General features: G+C 46.9%; 1 protein-coding gene across 6 annotated transcripts in view; it reads right to left on the reverse strand.

Moving 5' to 3' along the window:
* The window catches only part of LOC110530414 (zinc finger protein 521), a 184,633-nt gene that overhangs the window by 59,416 nt on the left and 105,498 nt on the right, over positions 1-19,719 (reverse strand). For all 6 annotated transcript variants that reach the window (XM_036986053.1, XM_021613442.2, XM_021613444.2 and 3 more), the window contains one exon: positions 469-600. In XM_036986053.1, coding sequence (XP_036841948.1) covers positions 469-600 — 132 coding nt within the window. The remainder of the gene's footprint in view (positions 1-468; positions 601-19,719) is intronic.

Raw genomic sequence — 19,719 nt, forward strand, 5'->3', positions numbered from 1 at the left:
TCCTGTATGGTCCTTCCACCTCCACGCACACAGACAGATGAGATCATTACAGCTATCAGCACCACCGACATCCACAATTAGCACTTCACTCTCCCTCCTTCACTCCCTTCATCCCCCCTTCCTCTTTATTCCACTCTAGCACACTCTTTTCCTCCTTATTATTTCCTATTTTCCTTTCTCTCGCCCTCTCCCCCATTCTCTCCCTCCCCTCCTCTACCCTCTATCCCTCTGCTCATGACAGGTCTTGATTTAGAGGCAATTTGAGTAAATATTAAGATGCACGCAACAAACTGCTTTCAGCTTTGGCTGACCTGCCTTTCTGACCTTTTCATACTCATTTAGAAAACCATTTGCCATTTTAGACAAACAATGAGGTTTCTGAAAATTGCTTTGCATTGTAATGCAATTTTGTGGGTGGGGCTCTCTGAGGACACATGTGCAAGCACACACATGCACACAGGCACTCACCTGTGAAGCAGACAGGACACTTGAAGGTGCCGCCCATGCCCTCGAAGCTGTGCTCGATCAGGTGGCATTGTAGTTTGGCTGGCGAGTCGAACGACTGACTGCAGAGCTTACACTCATGGTTCAGGCCCTCTTCTAAGGAGAAAGAGACCACACAACACACAAAACAGCATAGTTAGAAGGGTGAATAATCTGAGTAGAAATTGCAGAGATGGATCCAGAATATACACTATCGTTCAAAAGTTTGGGGTCACTTAGAAATGTCCTATTTTTTGAAAGAAAAACACATTTATTGTCCATTAAAATAACATCAAATTGATCAGAAATACAGTGTAGACATTGTTAATGTTGTAAATGACTATTGTAGCTGGAAACAGCTGTCACGCCCTGACCTTAGTTATCTTTGTTTTCTTTATTATTTTGGTGAGGTCAGGGTGTGACGAGGGTGGTTTGTGTAGTTTTTGTATTCTAGGGGTTTTGTATGTCTAGGGGTTGTTATAGTTTGGGTGTTTATATGTTTATGGTTGCCTCGATTGGTTCCCAATCAGAGGCCAAGCTGTTTATCGTTGTCTCTGATTGGGGCCCATATTTAGGTAGCCATATGCCTTGGGTATTTTGTGGGTTATTGTCTATGTGTAGTTGCCTGTCAGCACTTGTTATTGTAGCTTCACGGTCGTTTTGTTATTTTGTTAGTTTGTTAAGTGTTCTTCATTTATTTAAAAGAGGAATGTATTCATCTCACGCTGCGCCTTGGTCTCCTCTATACAACGAACGTGACAGAATCACCCACCAAACAAGGACCAAGCAGTGTGAAAAGGAGGAACAGCGCTTAATGGGGAGATGGAACTGGGAGGAGATATTAGATGGAGCAGGACCCTGGACGCAGCCGGGGGAATATCACCGTCCTAAGGAGGAGATAGAGGCAGCGAAAGCGGAACGGCGAAACTACGAGGAAAAATACAGGAGAATAGAGGAACGGCGATGATATGAATGTACACGGCTAGCACGGAAGCCCGAGGGGCAGCCCCAAGATGGGGAGGCTCGCGAGGAGATTGGCTGAGTCAGGTAGGAGACCTGAGCCAACTCCTCGTGCTTACTGTGGGGAGCTGGTCAGGCGCCGTGTTATGCGGTAGAGCGCACGGTGTCTCCAGTAAGCTATTCTAGCCCGGTGCGCTCTATTCCAGCTCCTCGCATTTGCAGGGCTAGAATGGGCATCCAGCCAGGACGTAGTGAGCCAGCTCTATGTTCTGGATCTCCAATGCGTCTCCACGGTCCAGTGTATCCTGTGCCTCCACCCCGCACTCGCCCTGAGGTGCGTGTCACCAGCCCAGTACCACTAGTGCCAACACCACGCACCAGGCTTCCTGTGCGCCTCCAGGGTCCAGTATGCCCTGTTCCTCCTCCCCGCACTCGCCCTGAGGTGCGTGTCCCCAGCCCGGTACCACCAGTGCCGGCACCACGCACCAGACCTATAGTGCGCCTCGGCAGTCCAGTATGCCCTGTTCCTGCTCCTCGCACTCGCCCTGAGGTGCGTGTCCCCAGCCCGGTACCACCAGTGCCGGCACCACGCACCAGGTCTACAATGTGCCTCCAGGGTCCATTATGCCCTGTTCCTGCTCCTCGCACTCGCCCTGAGGTGTGTGTCCCCAGCCTGGTACCACCTGGTGCCACGCACCAGGCCTATAGTGCGCCTCGGCAGTCTAGAGCGTCCGTGTACTTTCTTTTTCTCTCTCTCTTTGAAATCCCCATTTTGGGTAACACGCGCCATAGTGTGTTGGCCCGTTATACTAAGTTCTAATCAATAGCCTATAATGTGTTTTGTCTATATGTGTCTTTTATCATCATTTTAGCTTTTTAGTGAATAAATATTCAACTAAGATTGGTGTGGTACGAACTCATTGGTGAGACCCGGGTCCGCGCAGATTCACGGGCTATACGACGTTCAGAATGAGATTGGTAGACGTAACTGGTTAATTAGTGGCTGTTGTAAAATCGATATTCTGATATTCTTTGAGTTAATTTGGGAAATAGAAACTCAATAAAAACTAGTTTTCCCATGGTGCCACAGGTTAATGAGTTAATAATTGCTTGATTCAGATAATCACGCAATTAGAAACTTTTAATCATTCGATGAACAACAGTCGTCACATTAACTAATAAAACATCACGACAGGGTTGTTATATTCTAGGTGTTTATGTCTATGGTTGCCTAGATTGGTTCCCAATTAGAGGCAGCTGTTTATCGTTTAGGTGCCATATTCCTTGGGTATTTTGTGGGTTATTGTCTATGTGTAGTTGACTGTCAGCACTTGTTATTGTAGCTTCACGTTCGTTTAGTTATTTTGTTAGTTTGTTAAGTGTTCGTTTAATTAAAAGAAGAATGTATTCTCATCACACTGCGCCTTGGTCTCCTCCATATGACGACCGCGACAACGGCTGATTCTTTTATGGAATATCTACACAGGCGTAAAGAGGCCCAATATCAGCAACCATCACTCCTGTGTTCCAATGGCACGTTGTGTTAGCTAATCCAAGTTATGGAATAGCCTTCATTTATCAGAACAAGAATAGATTGACGAGTTTCAGAAGAAAGGTCTTTGTTTCTGGCCATTTTGAGCCTGTAATCGAACCTACAAATTCTTATGCTCCAGATACTCAACTAGTCTAAAGAAGGCCAGTTTCATTTCTTCTTTAATCAGAACAACAGTTTTCAGCTGTGCTAACATAATTGCAAAAGGGTTTTCTAATGTTCAATGAGATTTTTTTTTAATTATAAACTTAGATTAGCTAACACAACGTGCCATTGGAACACAGGAGTGCTGGTTGCTGATAATGGGTCTCTGTACGCCTATGTAGATATTCCATAAAAAATCTGCCATTTCCAGCTACAATAGTAATTTACAACATTAACAATGTCTACACTGTATTTCTGATCAATTTGATGTTATTTTAATGGACAAAAAATGTGCTTTTCTTTCAAAAACAAGGACATTTCTAAGTGACCCCAAACTTTTGAATGGTAGTGTATATTATTTATTTTCTCCTCCTTCCCCATTTTATTGAGCTCCAACACATTTGTGTCAAAGGCTCCTGCCTATAACTTTCGTGGCTCATACCAACAGTAATATAATGTGTGATCTAGACCCATCAGGCATAAATTGGATGGCCAGTGTGGGGCCTAATTGCACAGGCGAGGTCTTGCACTTTGAACATGGCAAGCATCGCTCTTTTTGATTGGCTAACACGCAAATGAATTTCTGTGGGCGACTTGGTGTGGGCAAATGGGCTGTAGGGTGCAGTGCTACTGTAGCTTGATAAAGGGAAAGATGTAATGCATAAAAAACATCTAGGCTAATTTACAGATTCAAGTGGAAAATGTAAGAATAGCCAAGCGGGGGAACATATTCATTTTATAATCAACATTTAATAATAAACAATATGAGCAAGTGAGAATATTATAGATTTCAACATCTCAACGTTTACACACTTCCCTTTATTATCACCATGGCATTTTAACCGCTCTCTTTAACACCACTGTTGAATTTAATCTCATGGTTTTCAACCAAGATGAATACCCATGTTTTCATGTTATTACTAATACATGAGTTATAATTAATACCTGAAATGAGATATTGCTCAAGGCAATGGCCAAAACAACTGTGAGTCTGCATCCATTCCCCTGTCACATTAGAATGTATGACACGTCTCTCCCTGACATTAGATTACCTCGGACCGATATTTCAGACCTTGATAGCTGAAATAAATGGCATTGGTTCAGACACTGAACCTTCCCTACTGCTCATTTGCTGCACAACGATCCGCTGACTCAGCATTCAGCAGAACCGAACTGCCCATCTCCTGAACTACACGCCAATAAAAACCCAGTGCACTCTGCTATCCATGCAGTTTGGCCTGTACTCTGTCAAAATCCCCTTGTCCCGTGAAGCATGGGTCCAGGCATGGGGCCAGCGAGAGGGGGGTGAAGGGGGATGGAAGGAGGGTCCCTGAGTGCCTATCCAGGGCCAGGGCCCATCCTTCAGTCTCTACAGCCCAATGCCCACAACATGGGCCCAGGGTACCAGACGCAGAAACACACAATCCACCTAACCAGCTGTGGCCATCTAAAGCCCTGGAGGATCAGAGTGGGGGGTTACCGGATGGGCCTTGGGCAAATCTGGCAACGCAACTCACAGATCTGGCAAAGCAAATCACCTTAACAACAATGGCCTGAGATGAACGGGACAGATTCGTCCCAGATCCACCTAGATGCCAGTGTTTTAAAACCCCCGCCCACACACTGCCAGTGACTTTCCCATTTGTACTTTTATGGTCAATTGTTGTTCCGCTGCTCAAAGCACACATTAAACAACATGGGCTGGATCGCTCCACTAACAACATTTGGCAACGTTATAAAAAACGGGTCATTTCTGAAACCTGCAGCCGATTACAACAAGCTTTGCAAAATAATGTTAATAAAGCATTTTAATACCAAGTTAAATGTTATTGGTTTAATTCTTTACAAGGGAAGTGTAGTCACTTAATGAGATGTGCTACAGTATAGTAAAGTAACTGTACAGTATAGTAATAAAACAATTAGAGGTATCTGTACCTGTTTTGGTGACTAGCTACCTACAGTATAATGGAGAGTATCCACTGTATATCATGCAATACGATATAAAGTGACAATACAACCCAGCGACCTGGGCTGTTCTAGGAGGGCAATGGGAAACGTGTTACACAGCATAGTGAGTCTATTAATTTATTATATACAGAGCATGTTTATGCTCTATTTCACCATATGGCCAGCCCTCTTCTCCTTATAACCCTGTCAAGGAGAATCCTCTACTACGACCACAAAACAAACATTTAAAGCTGGTCGTGTCTGAATGAGCTCACATGACAAGCTATTGTCTTACTGTGTGTGTCTGGCTTAGTGGCTTAGGTATGGATGGAAAGATTTAAAAAACTATTTTATCACAGAAACCAGAGGAGTTGATTGTGTCGCCTGTAATTGTGCATTCCCCTTTGAAAGATGAGACATGGTGTGTGTGCACGTGTGTGCGTGCATATGTGTGTGCATAATTTGTGCATGTGTGTAAGAGAGCGACAGAGTTCTTTGATCCCCATTCAACCTGGCCGTCTGTGTGTGTGTGTGTGTGTGTGTGTGTGTGTGTGTGTGTGTGTGTGTGTGTGTGTGTGTTCAGAGCACTCCATGCCTTTGCCCATATGTGCAGCCCTTGTTTGACCCTGGAGCACACTCCTGTTCCTTCAGAGACCTGACCTGCTTCATTATGCAGAATACTCTGCACCTGCCCAACCGTCTGACCTTGGGTGCATGCGTGTGTGTATTTGTGTGTGAGAGGGAGAGAGGTTTGCATATGTCTGTGGATCTAAGATACGTGATTGTTTGATACTGCATGTGTGTGCATGAAGAGTGTGTGTAAGACAATACAGTGCAAGTGGGATGACTCAGTGTGTGAGTGCACGAGTCTGTTCGGCACTGCTCGCCCCTGTAATGTAACTGTGTATAGGGGGACGGGTTTGTTTGCGGCAGGGGAGCAGGGGTTGGATCACACTGGCAGCCTGTTCCTTAGTGAGAGTCAAGGGAGGAAGTCAGCCCTATAGCTCCCTCATCGGGGTGAGGTCACTTCCTGTCGTTCCCCCAGCCTCCCCCAGGGCTGTCCAATCAGGACAGAGCATTCAGGAGCCCCCACCCTGGCCCGCTCTGCACCGATTGGAGCAGACTCTGGATATAGTTACAGAGCCACTGGGGACTGGAAGCTCTCTCTCTCTATATATATATTTCTCTCTCACCCCCCTCACCCTCCCTTCTCCCTCCACTCTCGTGAGTGTTCTGCCTCCACTGCCACCACCCTGTCCCCCTGCACTCATAAGCGAAATCTTTTAGATGAGAGCTTTTCTGTTCCTGCTCCCTCTAAGCGTCCCTGACACCAGCAAAGTAAGTCCATCTGCATATCCACAGGGCATGGTGGCACATCCAAGGTTCATGGTTTATGTATTTCACAGCTCCTGAAAAACACAAACATCTAATATCTTTCCCATGTGTAAGGAGAGAGGGAGACGGAGTAGGAAAACTATTTTAAAAAAGGACAGCCTTTATTATTTCTTCTTGTGTTTATTCTTCAGCAACCAGGCTGAAGTTAATGTTCTGTTGAAGGTTGTTTGGGACACTGGGGTTTGTTTTCATTTTGGTTTCGTCTGGATGTTCAAGTACAGCTTTGTATACACTGAGAGTACAAAACGTTAATAACATCTTCCTAATATTGAATTGCCCTCAGAAGAGCCTCAATTAATCGGGGCATGGGCTCTACAAGGTGTCAAAAGCGTTCCACAGGCATGCTGGCCCAATGTTGACTCCAATGCTTCCCATTGTTGTGTCAAGTTGGCTGGATGTCCTTTGGGTGGTGGACCATTCTTGATATACACAGGAAACTGTTGAGCATGAAAACCACAGCAGCGTTGCAGTTCTTGACACAAACCGGTGAACCTGGCACCTACTACCATACCCCGTTCGAAGGCACTTAAATATTTTGTCTTGCACATTCATCCTCTGAATGACACACATACACAATCCATGTCTCAATTGTCTCAAGGCTTAAAATTCCTTATTTTTTCTGTCTCCTCCCCTTCACTGACTGAAGTGGATATAACAAGTGATATCAAGAAGGGATTATATCTTTCACTGGTCAGTCTATGTCATGGAAACAGCAGGTGCTCCTAATGTTTTGTAAACTCAGTATATAGTAGAGTATGTGTGTAGAGTAGGTTTGAGTAAGAGTGTGAATCTGTGTGTGTGTGCAGTACAGTATGTGTGAGGATTTAGTGTGGATATAGTGCGCACTAGTGAATACAGTTGCTGAAAGACACTACTGATATTTCTCAAATACTCTCAGGTATTGGGTATTCTCACAAATTTGACCAAAATTAAGTATGTTGCTCTACAGGGCTTAATTAAAATATGTATCCTAGCCAAGTCCCCTCCTCATCCCCTACCCCTTACATACTATCGTATATAAACAATTCTGCTTCAGAGCAGGTCCAGTTGAAAGGGGAATTCAGGATCACTTCATAGTAATCTGATAGTAAGATTTACACTTCTCTCTGTCTCACTGTGAATCTTACTCACAAGCTCCCTCTTAAAGGAACCAAGTCTGCTCACTTCTCAAAATCAGGCAACAACCTCTAACAAAGTTGTGGAGACAAAACAAAAGATGTCAACCAAAGACAACAGTAGTCATAGAAAACAGTAGTCATAGAAAAGGAATTGGAAACACGGTAGACTAAACAAACTACAATCGGGGTCAAGTCAAGGTTGAGGTCACACTCAGACTGCAGTCTCTCAACAAGGTATTATTTGTGCTCAATCAGGTCTAAAGATGATAGGCTTCAGACTGCAATATGGTGTACTATAGGTCACAGAAAACACACCAAGAAACATCTGAGGAAATTGCCTGGCATTAAAACCCAGAGTAGTCCACAGCTGTTTCTGAAAGACTCAGTTACATATCCTGCATTCAAACATCTTTCAACTTACACACTCTCTGAAATGCTACTTGTGACTGCAATACTTTTTTAAATTGTGAGAAGGCGAGAGAAGGATATCATTTGTTTTTTTAGAGGACATACATACAGTATATAGAGTAAAGCTATGGTGTTGTGTGTATGGTGGCAGAGTTCAGTAGACAGCTCTGAGGCTGTAAACAGTAGGTGGGTTTACTTGGCTCTACATCTCCATGGGAACTATCCATTAACAGATAATGGGGGAAAATCTGAGTGATTAAGGCCCAGGGAATTATGGGTGAATACAAATACATCTCCGTGTGGTGGAGTGAGTGTGTATGTGTGTTCTCTGGAGATATAGAACCACTTCTCATGTGGAACTCGGTTCATTTTAGAGATACTAGAAGGCCCATTAGTGTGTTGAGAAGAGAAAGGGGGCGGGATATGGATGTAGCTGGTAGATGGGAGCTACTGTAGCTAGCGCACGGGGACCAGGCTCCCCCTGGACCAAGGCTGATTGGCTCCCCGTGAACCTAGGCTGATTGGAGAACTGGCACCTGGAGGGGAATATACCTAATATTTATTTCCTGCCTTCTCAGTTTAAAGAGGAGGACATGCCATTATGAACAACATTATAGAATAAAACCCTATTTAAACGTCCTGAACATCACCCTCATTACTATACAGGTATGATGATAATGATGCCCTAGTATGGTCAAATGCTAGCTAATAACCTCATTAAGACTGATAAAACTACCTGTATATCAGCTATAAACAATAAGAATACAGGAGAGATGTGTAGCAGAGAAGTGTACTCATGTCAAAACAGAGAGAAGACATTAATTGAAGTGAGAGTATAAGGGAATCGGGACAATCACAAGGAGAGAACAGGAAGTGGAAACCAATGTGCCACAGACAGACAGAAAGAAAAACCCCAATGTCAGGGTCCCATGCTTGTGCCATGTCTGTGTGACTTTTACTTCAAACCTGCAGAGTGAACTGAACTAAGGGGTGAGGTTGTCGGGTGACAGTGGTGGCGACGACCTTACAAGCGAGTTGCCGCTGGCATCTGGGGGTGGGCGGGATATAGTTCTACGTCCCCAAATGGGAATAGGGTGTGATTTGGGACGCAGCCTAAGTCTCTGGGAGATTGTCAGGCCTGATGCATGGCTGAACTTGAACCTGGACGCACAGTGGTGCACAGTGCACAGCGCAGGGTGTAAGTGCTAATCAGAGCACAGCTAGTCTTATGCTAGCCACTTTCTCGCTCTCTTTCTCTCTCTACACCGCCGGCATTATCCGTCTCACACCATCCCCTAGCGGCCAGGTTGGCTAGGTCACAGGCACCTTCTAACTGCCAAACTGGTATTGAGATAAACAAGTGTAAGGCCTGAAGACAGTATAAAAGGCGTAGCCAACTAGAACACCTTGAAGAGGACAGCACACTGTAATATCTGGGTTATCTGTGAGCTATAAGGTGTCTGTTCTATATCATAGCCTCTTTATGGGTTATGCATAGTAGACAGTAGACCTATACAATGCATAAAAAGTGTTGCTAAATAGTCACTAAAAGACAAACTTAACAATCAACATGGTAAAATACATACAGTATGAGCTAATAGTCACTGTCTGCCATCAAGATGGCTAATATCAGGTAAGTAATAAGAACATCAAAACATTGGGCATGTGGCATTTTTTTCTCTAGCTAATCAGTACTCAGCTGAAGTTAAGGATGCTGCTGTATGGAAGTGTGTGCTACACTCAAACAGTGAAACCAGAGAAGAGCTGGTGTTTACACATGACTTAGGTAGTATATGATCCTCTGACTGTCTGCCAGTTTTTTGCTTAATAGCTACAGTTAAAGCAAGAAGACACACTGGTTATAACTCAAATTAATAGTTGGTAGGTCTTTGGGGCTGCAGTTCACCAACATGCACACACAAAACCCCCACCATAGCAAAGGGGAGAGCAGAGCAGAAGACTTGTTAACGAATTATGTGTAGGCACTGCAGCTTGAGGCCAGGTATGGAGGTCCATGGGGGCCAAACAGTGCAGGTTAGCTGCTGAGATGGATGGTATTGGAGCATTAGACCCCCTGCAGCCATACAAACACAATTCTGCAGTCAACTGCTCTCATTTACTTCATCCATGCCCCATTCTAAACTAATGGGGCCTTTTCTTGTTGGGAGAAAATAAAGGTCAAATGACTATAGCCCTGCTATTTCACAGCACAAGAAGGCTCTGACTGGCACCCAATGCAACCCGCTGCCGAAAGAAAGAGAGAAAAAGACAGAAGTGAATCAGACAAAAAAGCTAACAGGCAAAGAAGCACAAGTAAGGGAGGTAGAGCAGGGACAACTCTAACAAGAATCTGTCTTTCTGCCCATGAAAAGAGTAAGTGGCCTAAATGTAAAAAGTTAATTATGACACACTTGCAAGGGCCTTTCTTCGCTATTCACATGGTGGCAGCTGCGTTGTGCAGGCTGAGGATCGCATGGCTCTATGGTGTCCGTCCGCAGCCCATCCACACAAAGAAGCAGGAGGGAGGATAGATGGCTGGAGAGCGGGGAGAGATGGAGAAAGGTCCCTTGGCTGGTCTCGCGGCATGGAGCACTGTACAATTAGCCAGCCCCTGCGTTCTGCTAGCTTATAATTATCAGCGCTCTCTTTAATTGACTCCCTTAGCCTGGTGCAGAGGGACCCCACCACCACCTCCTCCCTTCAATACAACCCCCCCACCCCACACCCCTCCGCTCAGCGCAGACCACGGAGCATCGAGCACCACGCCGGGCTCTCCAAAGTCATTTATAAAAGCGCTCATATTTTCAACACAAAAAAGAGAGGGGAACATTTGGTGAGAGAGAATTCATCATCAGGTATCTAGAGGTTTTCCTTAATAGAAAAGCCGAGTCCCACTGAGCGCGCTCCTTGTAGCGGCCAGCCACGCATGCTCAGGACCAGCAAGCCACCGTTCGCAGCGGGTCAGCTAGACATTAGCATAATTTTATATAACACAGCCACGCTGGAAATTTAATACATCTCAGCAAATATGAGACAGGCATTTTGCATAATGTTTTTAATTATTTTCTGTGAGCGACATACCTACCTGTCTATACACTCTTAGAAAAAAAGGTGCTATCTCGAACCTTAAAGGGTTCTTTGGCTGTCCTCATAGGAGAACCCTTTCAAGAACCCTTTTTGATTGTCGGTAGAACCCTTTTGGGTTCAATGTAGAACCCTCTCCAGAAAAGGTTCAACTTGGAACCCAAAAGGGTTCTCTTATGGGGACAGCCCCCTTTTGGAAACCTTTTTTTCTAAGAGTGTAGTCTAGTTTATTCTCTAGTCTCTCCTTGTCCCTCCTCTCCACGTCGCTCTACTGTCCTGTTTTTCTCTCTCTCTCTCTCCCCCGTTCTCGCCCCATGGTGCTGATCTCACTAGGAGAAGAGAAGTTCATTACCGCAGCTAAATCAGAATTAGTCCCTTCATTTTGACAGGGCGAACTTCATTAGAAAGGCCCTTCCTTAATCCAGCCGGGAAGACTGATGAATCTACATGGGGCCCATAATTTGCTTCAGACAGCATATTCAGCTACTTCCTACTCAGAGGAGGCTGGTGGAAGGAGCTATAGGAGGACAGACTCGTTGTAATAGCTCTAATGGAATCAATTGAATGGTACCAAACACATCAAACAAATGGAAACAAGGTGTTTGACTCCGTTCCATTGATTCCATTTCAGCCATTACAATGAGCCTGTTAACATATAGCTTCTCTCACCAGCCTCCTGTTTCCTCCTCCTTTCCTTTTCCCTCTGCCCCCTTCTATCTTGCCTTATGCATTTACACTTACATTTTTATTAGATAAAGAACAAGAAACTGAGAGAGGAACTTAAGTTAGGAAAACACCTGCATATAATGAAGTAATGGGAGCAGAGAGGGTGTAAAGAGAGAGGGAGTTATTCTGTTTGAAACGTCCCGTCTCCCCAACAGACCTTGGAGCCTCTGGGGCTGAAGGACTACAGTATGGCTGGGTTGGTTGGCGGACACTCAAATACAGAACAGACAGTGGACTCAGTCGGTTAGTTCAAATATGAACTAATAGTCTACAAGGCCACATACACATGAGAGAGATATAGAGAAGCAAAATTGATATCCACTATGTCTGTGTTTTTGGGTGAAAGTGGAATCCTGCCAAATTTTGTCCCAAAACCCCAACAATATCATACAGTTTTATAAGCCTGTGTTGCGTTCGACACACCCCATCCACCACTGCAGTTCACCAGAATCAACACAACGCCCCAAAATCCAGAGACGTGGATGAGGACAGTCAGTCCCCGACTGGCATCCACTGTGTCATCACTGTGCCTGTTGACTGGTGTCAAGCAGATGTGGCACTTGGAATTGCAGTTACTCTCGCTATGCCCCCACCCCTCCACCCCCCACCTGCCAGGCCTCCCTCCCCAAGCTGGCCCCTGGAGAGCTCGAGAGCTCTGAGCTGGGGCACCCCCCTTTGCCACCCCTTGTCTAATATAGTGTGCATGCACACACAGTCTCTCGGAGTGGCAATAACACATGCACGCACACACACACACACACATACTCATGCACCCACACACATTTACCCATCACAGACACACATACACAAGTGCGACAAGCCATTGAAGGAAAGCACTTCACACATAATTTATATTCTCACTCATCTACATTAAGATTGAATATATGATAAACAAACAGATACCAGGAATTGAGTCAATATATGTCAAAATTCAAATGTGCATCATCTGGGACACGGCTCAGCTTGTGTGCCTCTGGTCTCCTCTAGCCACTGACTGCACCTGACTTCTGTTGCCATAGTTTCCATTATCTGAACCCATCGAAATGAAAGGACAGAAAAGGACACAAGAAGATGACTTACTAATCCAATAAATAAAAGGGTGCCTACTAGATGTCATAACCCCAAGAATAGCACCGTTGCACCATAGCATTGTTCCATATGAAGAGACTCCATATATTAATAAACATGATTAAACCAGATCCGGCCTGTTTTTTTCCATCCAGTCCGGCATCAGAGTAGGATTTCCCAGAGGCCTACTAGTCTATCTGTCCAAGTCTTCCATCCCTCCATCCCCATACCATCTTTCTGTCTATTTTTCCTCCTCCTCAGTCGATTCTCTGAAGCATACGTGGAGCTGTAAACGATTGAGTCCGCTCTCAAATCACACAGACGTCCTGAAATAGTTGACAGGACCCGGAGGGGCTAAAGATCACTGCAGAGGAAGCCACAGAGGCCTTCCTGTCAGAACAGACTCAGGGCTTTTTCAGGGCCAGGGGTGATGGGGTGAGGGGAGTGATGGGGTGAGGGGGGTGAGCGAAGCCAGGGGGGGAAAGCCAGAGAGCCTCAGAGCCACAGACATGACATACATTTTATTACACTTAAACCAACTGTGGGTTCAACTCAGAAACCTTGGACTTGCATTTTCTCAGAGGAAAAAGTATGGAGAAAGTGGAGGTGGGAAGAGTGACTTTTAAAAAGAGCACAATGGTGATGTGGACAAAGAGAAAGGAGGCAGTGGACTAATTGCTTAGGGGGTTTGTCTGATTATTTGTTGTGCTAAGTTATTTAGTTTAAAGCTCATGGCTTGTGCCTATTGAGATGAAGATACACTAAATATACAAAAGTACGCCCCTTCAAATTAGTGGATTTGGCTATTTCAGCCACACCCGTTGCTGTGTGCTAAAATGGAGCACACATCCATGCCATCTCCATAGACAAACAGTGGCAGTAGAATGGCCTTATTAAAGAGGTCAGTGGCTTTCAACGTGGCACCGTCATAAGTCAGTTTGTCAACTGTAAGTGCTGTTATTGTGAAGTGGAAATGTCTAGGAGCAACCATGGCTCAACCTCGACCCTCTGATAGGCCACACAAGCTCACAGAAAGGGACCGCCGAGTGCAGAAGCCCGTAGCATGTAAAAATCGTCTGCCCTCTGTAATAATAATCCCAAACGAGTTCCAAACTGCCTCTGGAAGCAACGTCAGCACAAGAACTGTTCGTCAGTAGCTTCATGAAATGGGTTTCCATGGCCGAGCAGCCGCACACAAGCCTCAGATCACCATGCGCAAATGCCAAGCGTCGGCTGGAGTGGTCTAAAGCTCGCCGCCATTGGACTCTGGAGCAGTGGAAAAGCGTTCTCTGGAGTGATAAATCAAGCTTCACCATCTGGAAGTCCGACGGACAAATCTGGGTTTGACGGATGCCAGGAAAATGCTATCTGCCCCAATGCATATTGCCGACTGTAAACTTTGGTGGAGGAGGAATTATGGTCTGGGGCTGTTTTTCATGGTTCGGGCTAGGCCCCTTAGTTCAAGTGAAGGGAAATCTTAACGCTACAGCATACAATGGCATTCTAGGCTATTCTGTGCTTCCAACTTTGTGGCAACAGTTTGGGGAAAGCGCTTTCCTGTTTCAGCATGACAATGCCCCATGCACAAAGCGAGGTCCATACAGAAATGGTTTGTCGAGATTAGTGTGGAAGAACTTGACTAGCCTGCACAGAGCCCTGACCTCAATCCCATCAAACACCTATGGGTTGAATTGGAACACCGACTGTAAGCCACGCCTAATCACCCAACATCAATGCTCAACCTCACTAATGCCCTTGCGGTTGAATGGAAACAAGCCCCCACAGCATTATTCCAACATCTAGTGGAAGGCCTTCCCAGAAGAGTGGAGTTTGTTATACTAAAGCAGCAAAGGGAGGACCAACTCCATATTAATGTCCATGATTTTGGAATGAGATGTTTGACAAACAGGTGTCCACATACTTTTGGTATGTTGTTTATATCCATGTTTAAGATCTCAATGAAAAGCATGCCAATGATCAGCATATATAATATGGCGCAGTGTACTACATTTCAATATCGGCATTCCACTCTCATGCCACCATGTTCAAGTTTATTACTTTAAGAAAGCTCTACTCTTGACCATTTCCACCCATTCTGAAAGAGACCTCCCATCAGGAGCCCAAAGGAGCCTAGAGACCCTCCTCATCTATACTCCCTAGCCAACCTCCCCATCCACACTCCTCATTCCTCAGCCCTGCTCCTCGTCCAACCTCCTCAGCCCTGATCCTCGTCCAACCTCCTCAGCCCTGCTCCTCGTCCAACCTCCTCAGCCCTGCTCCTCGTCCAACCTCCTCAGCCCTGCTCCTCATCCAACTTCCTCATCCAACTTCCTCGGCCCTGCTCCTCGTCCAATCTCCTCAGCCCTGCTCCTCGTCCAATCTCCTTGGCCCTGCTCCTCGTCCAACCTCCTCAGCCCTGCTCCTCGTCCAACCTCCTCAGCCCTGCTCCTCGTCCAACCTCCTCAGCCCTGCTCCTCGTCCAACTTCCTCAGCCCTGCTCCTCATCCAACCCCCTCAGCCCTGCTCCTCATCCAACTTCCTCAGCCCTGCCCCTCATCCAACATCCTCAGCCCTGATCCTCGTCCAACGTCCTCAGCCCTGATCCTCGTCCAACCTCCTCAGCCCTGCTCCTCGTCCAACCTCCTCAGCCCTGCTCCTCGTCCAACCTCCTCAGCCCTGCTCCTCATCCAATTTCCTCAGCCCTGCTCCTCATCCAACTTCCTCGGCCCTGCTCCTCGTCCAACCTCCTTGGCCCTGCTCCTCGTCCAACCTCCTCAGCACAGCTCCTCATCCAACTTCCTCAGCCCTGCTCCTCATCCAACTTCCTCAGCCCTGCTCCTCATCCAACTTCCTCAGCCCTGCTACTCGTCCAACCTCCTCGGCCCTGCTCCTCATCCAACTTCCTCAGCCCTGCTTCTCATCCAACTTCCTCAGCCCTGCTCCTCATCCAACTTCCTCAGCCCTGCTACTCGTCCAACTTCCTCAGCCCTGCTCCTCATCCAACTTCCTCAGCCCTGCTCCTCATCCAACTTCCTCAGCCCTGCTCCTCATCCAACTTCCTCAGCCCTGCTCCTCATCCAACTTCCTCAGCCCTGCTCCTCATCCAACTTCATCGGCCCTTCTCCTCGTCCAACCTCCTCGGCCCTGCTCCTCGTCCAACCTCCTCGGCCCTGCTCCTCATCCAAGCCCCTTAACTCTACTCCCCAGCCCCTCTCCTCATCCCTCAGCCATGCTCCTCATCCCCAGCCTAGTCTACTCCTCATCCAACCTCCTCAGCCCTGTTCAGCACCTCTGCCAAGCATCTTATCCCCACACCTCCTCTTGTTCACTCCACAGCCTAGTCTACTCTTCATTCAACCTCCTCCCCACACCTCCTCTTGTTCACTCCCCAGCCTCTTCTCCTCAGCTTTACTCTCTATGTTCACTGTTCTCTGATCGCTCTGTTTAGTTCCTCCCAGTAAACACAACAGCCTTGGTAGGGCCTGAGAGGAGGATAAGAGGATAGGAGAGAAAACAGCTCTTATCCCAGACATGCCCAGAGTGGTCTTTTCAGCAAGAGCGAGAGAGCAAAGAGAGACAGAGAGACAGTCCATAGCCTTGGAGAGAGACCACTTGTCCATTAAGACTGTCAGAGGATGCTCCTTGAATACAATAGGCCATATCTCCGAAGAGGTCTTTAGAGAGCACACTCAGTCTGGGGCTGCTGGGGGTTAGAGGAGAGGGGAGCACTATTAGAAGCTACTAGCCAACTATATTGTACACAGGGTCAAGCTGAATCTGCTCTCTGGCTTATCTCAGTCAGATAGATAGTCTGGCTACTATAACTTTGCTTGGAGGAAAAGCCCATCTCCTATCGTTCTCTAGTCATAGAGTTCCTATAAACAGACTCTATTGGGTAACACTGCATTCTGTGAAATAGCATTTACTATCTAGCGTGCTTTGGTTTACAAAGGATCTCTTGCTAGTGTTCAATTCCTTAGAGTATTATTAGAAAGGGTATAGAATTACAGAACACTATTGTTATCACGCACGGGGGTACCCTTGTTCATTACACTGCTATGAAGTCGAGGATTTACAATGATTCTATCAGTTCGGTTGAGCTTTTTTTACTATTTCCTTCCAGCTGTCAGAAGACGTACAGTACAAGATCACAAAACACCTTCAAACAGACTTCTGATATAATATCTGATATGTCTTCAAAACCCATTGGCAGCCATTGCTTGATTCCCCCATTGCTTTGCAGCGGGATTAAGGAAGTCGACAGAGAAACTTTTCATTTTCCTTAACCGGTTGCTACATGTGACATCAGAGTGCATGTAACAGAATGGTATTATCCAGGGCAGGGAACCCTTGGTCTATCAATCAGCACATCCTTGGTGGGACAGAGGAGATTAAAACACCCTGTGTCTGACTGACAGGCTCAGCACAGCTTCTAGGAAGATGACAGCTCTCCAAGTCACACAAAAAGACAACTAATCCAATTTTACCTCTGACTACAACACCAACTGAGAACCAACCCTTCTGTCAAAACCCACAAAATAATACCCCCCCCCCCCCCCCCCCCCCCCCCCCCGCCCCCCCCCCCAACAGAGTTTAGATGAATAGCAATAGGGAGGAGAGAGACAAAAGGGCTGAGAAGGCACCATCTCCCTCTGGTGCACGCCAACAGCAGGAGCCTGTGGGATTGTAACACTTTCAAACATTTCTGTTACTTTCTCAGAACATGTCTGATGCCGCGGCTCCGATGTGATGTGGTGTGTGTTGCTTCCTCATGCAGCAGCCTCGTAGTCCCACTGTACCACCGTACAACCGACTTGGCAACTCTGGCAAGTTCTGGTTACCCAGAAAAACATCACACACTCCTCACTGACTACACTTGCCATTTGTCATGACAGATGAGGGGGAGGGAGGGAGGGAGAGAGAGAGAGACAGAGAGAGACAGAGAGAGCGAGAGAGAGGGAGAGAGAGAGAGAGAGAGAGAGAGAGAGAGAGAGAGAGAGAGAGAGAGAGAGAGAGAGAGAGAGAGAGAGAGAATGTGATCAATGTGTGAACTAGTATCTGAGAAAATATAGGTCTGTATTCTGAGTTTGTTGTGTTTTAAGGAGGAAAGCATGGGGGGGTACTTCCTGTCGTTGTCACATTGTGTAGAGAACGCAGGCAGGATCGTGCCCTAAATGATTAACTGAAAACTGAATATTTTACATTGGCGTCAGCAATTCAGCCAGGCGCCCTTATGGGGGAATTACTTTCTGTGTGTTTTTATTGAAGCCTGTGCCGAGTGGGCCCAAAAGCTCTGACAGGGGGCCCCCGCGGGCACTTGTCTTCACCTGCAAATCATAAGATGGAGAGATGAAGCTCCCTCTGTGTTCTCAATTATACCCCTCAACACCCCCTCACGTGCATGCACACACACACACACACACACACACACACACACACACACACACACACACACACACACACACACACACACACACACACACACACACACACACACACACACACACACACACAACCCCAACCATCCCCGCCCAAAAACCAAGAGAGGGGCAGAGAAGAAAAGCCTTCAGTAATACAGTCCCGGTGGAGGGCTCCTCGATCGGGGCTCAGCTCGAAGCAGAGCAGCGGGCGCTAGCTGCTGGAACAGCTGACAGGCTCTATCCGACCGGTGGCCCCGGCAGCCCCGTCCCCCACGGCCTGTCAGAGCTTGCTCTACAGCGTGACGGTTAGTTGCTTCATCTCCAGGGACATGCCTCATAGGCCTACAACCTCTGCCCCTCACTACTCCCTGCCCCTGTCCACACCCTTCACATGACAGGCCCGTCCTCTGACCCGTAGAGGCTCCACGGCCTCACCCCGATTACGACTGCCAGTAGGGGGAGCCACAGGTTACATTCCCCCCTCCCTTCTTCTCACCTCTCCCTCTGTCCCCAGCGACTGGGATCCCACACATTCCAGCTCCTAGCAGGCTCAGAGGAGGTATGGGGGGACGAGTGAGGAGAAGGGAGGGGTGCAGATGGGAGCCGGGGGGTGCAGAGAGCGGGTCGGGTGTAATTTAATCGTAGAGCACAGCTGCGCAAACAGGGGTATCAAGGAATGTCTGTCTGCTGAAGGAATGGACTTTGCATGAATGTCCCCACTTTCCCACCAAAACGGGCCGTTGTTCACGTCTTAATGAGTGGGAGTGTAACGATCCAGACAGCTTCTCTTTTTTTCTTTGCAGTAATCAGACTGTTAACACTGGAGCTGAAACACAGGGTAGCTAGTGCCTTGTTTCTGCCACTGCTGAAACCAACTCACTGACGGTTCATCTCCCTCCCTCTGTTTCTCTCTTCCTCCCTAGCTGTCTCTCTCTCCCTCTTCCTCTCCCACACTGGCTGTCTCTTTCTTTCTCACTGTCTGGTTGTCTCTCTCTCTCCGCTAAAGACCTCATCCAAGTTCCTGCTGTCTGACCTGTCAAAATACAGCCCTCTCACCCCACCTCACTAAAACCATCAAACAAAACAACCCAACAACTGCTAGTGGGGTCAGAGGGCAGCTGTTCTGGGTGCCTGGACTCTGGTGGTGGCCCTGATTGGTTAAACGGGCAGCACGGAGAGAGAGAAAATGAAACAGGTTGTTTTTCAAAGTGAAATCTCCAGCTGACGGCTTATAGCCCCCACACACACACCCCACAGTTAGCTAGCTACAGTTTCTCTCACTGCTGTGTGTCTGTTTGTCTGTCAGAGTCTTAATCCGTCCAAGCCATTTGGAAGGATTAGAAAAAGAAGGAGAAGAAAACTAAAGCACAGCACACTGGGGCTTCATAGTGATAGTGTACTGCATAGTGTATAG

The sequence above is a fragment of the Oncorhynchus mykiss genome, chromosome 8 (assembly GCF_013265735.2).
Source record: "Oncorhynchus mykiss isolate Arlee chromosome 8, USDA_OmykA_1.1, whole genome shotgun sequence".
NCBI classification, from domain to species: Eukaryota; Metazoa; Chordata; class Actinopteri; order Salmoniformes; family Salmonidae; genus Oncorhynchus; species Oncorhynchus mykiss.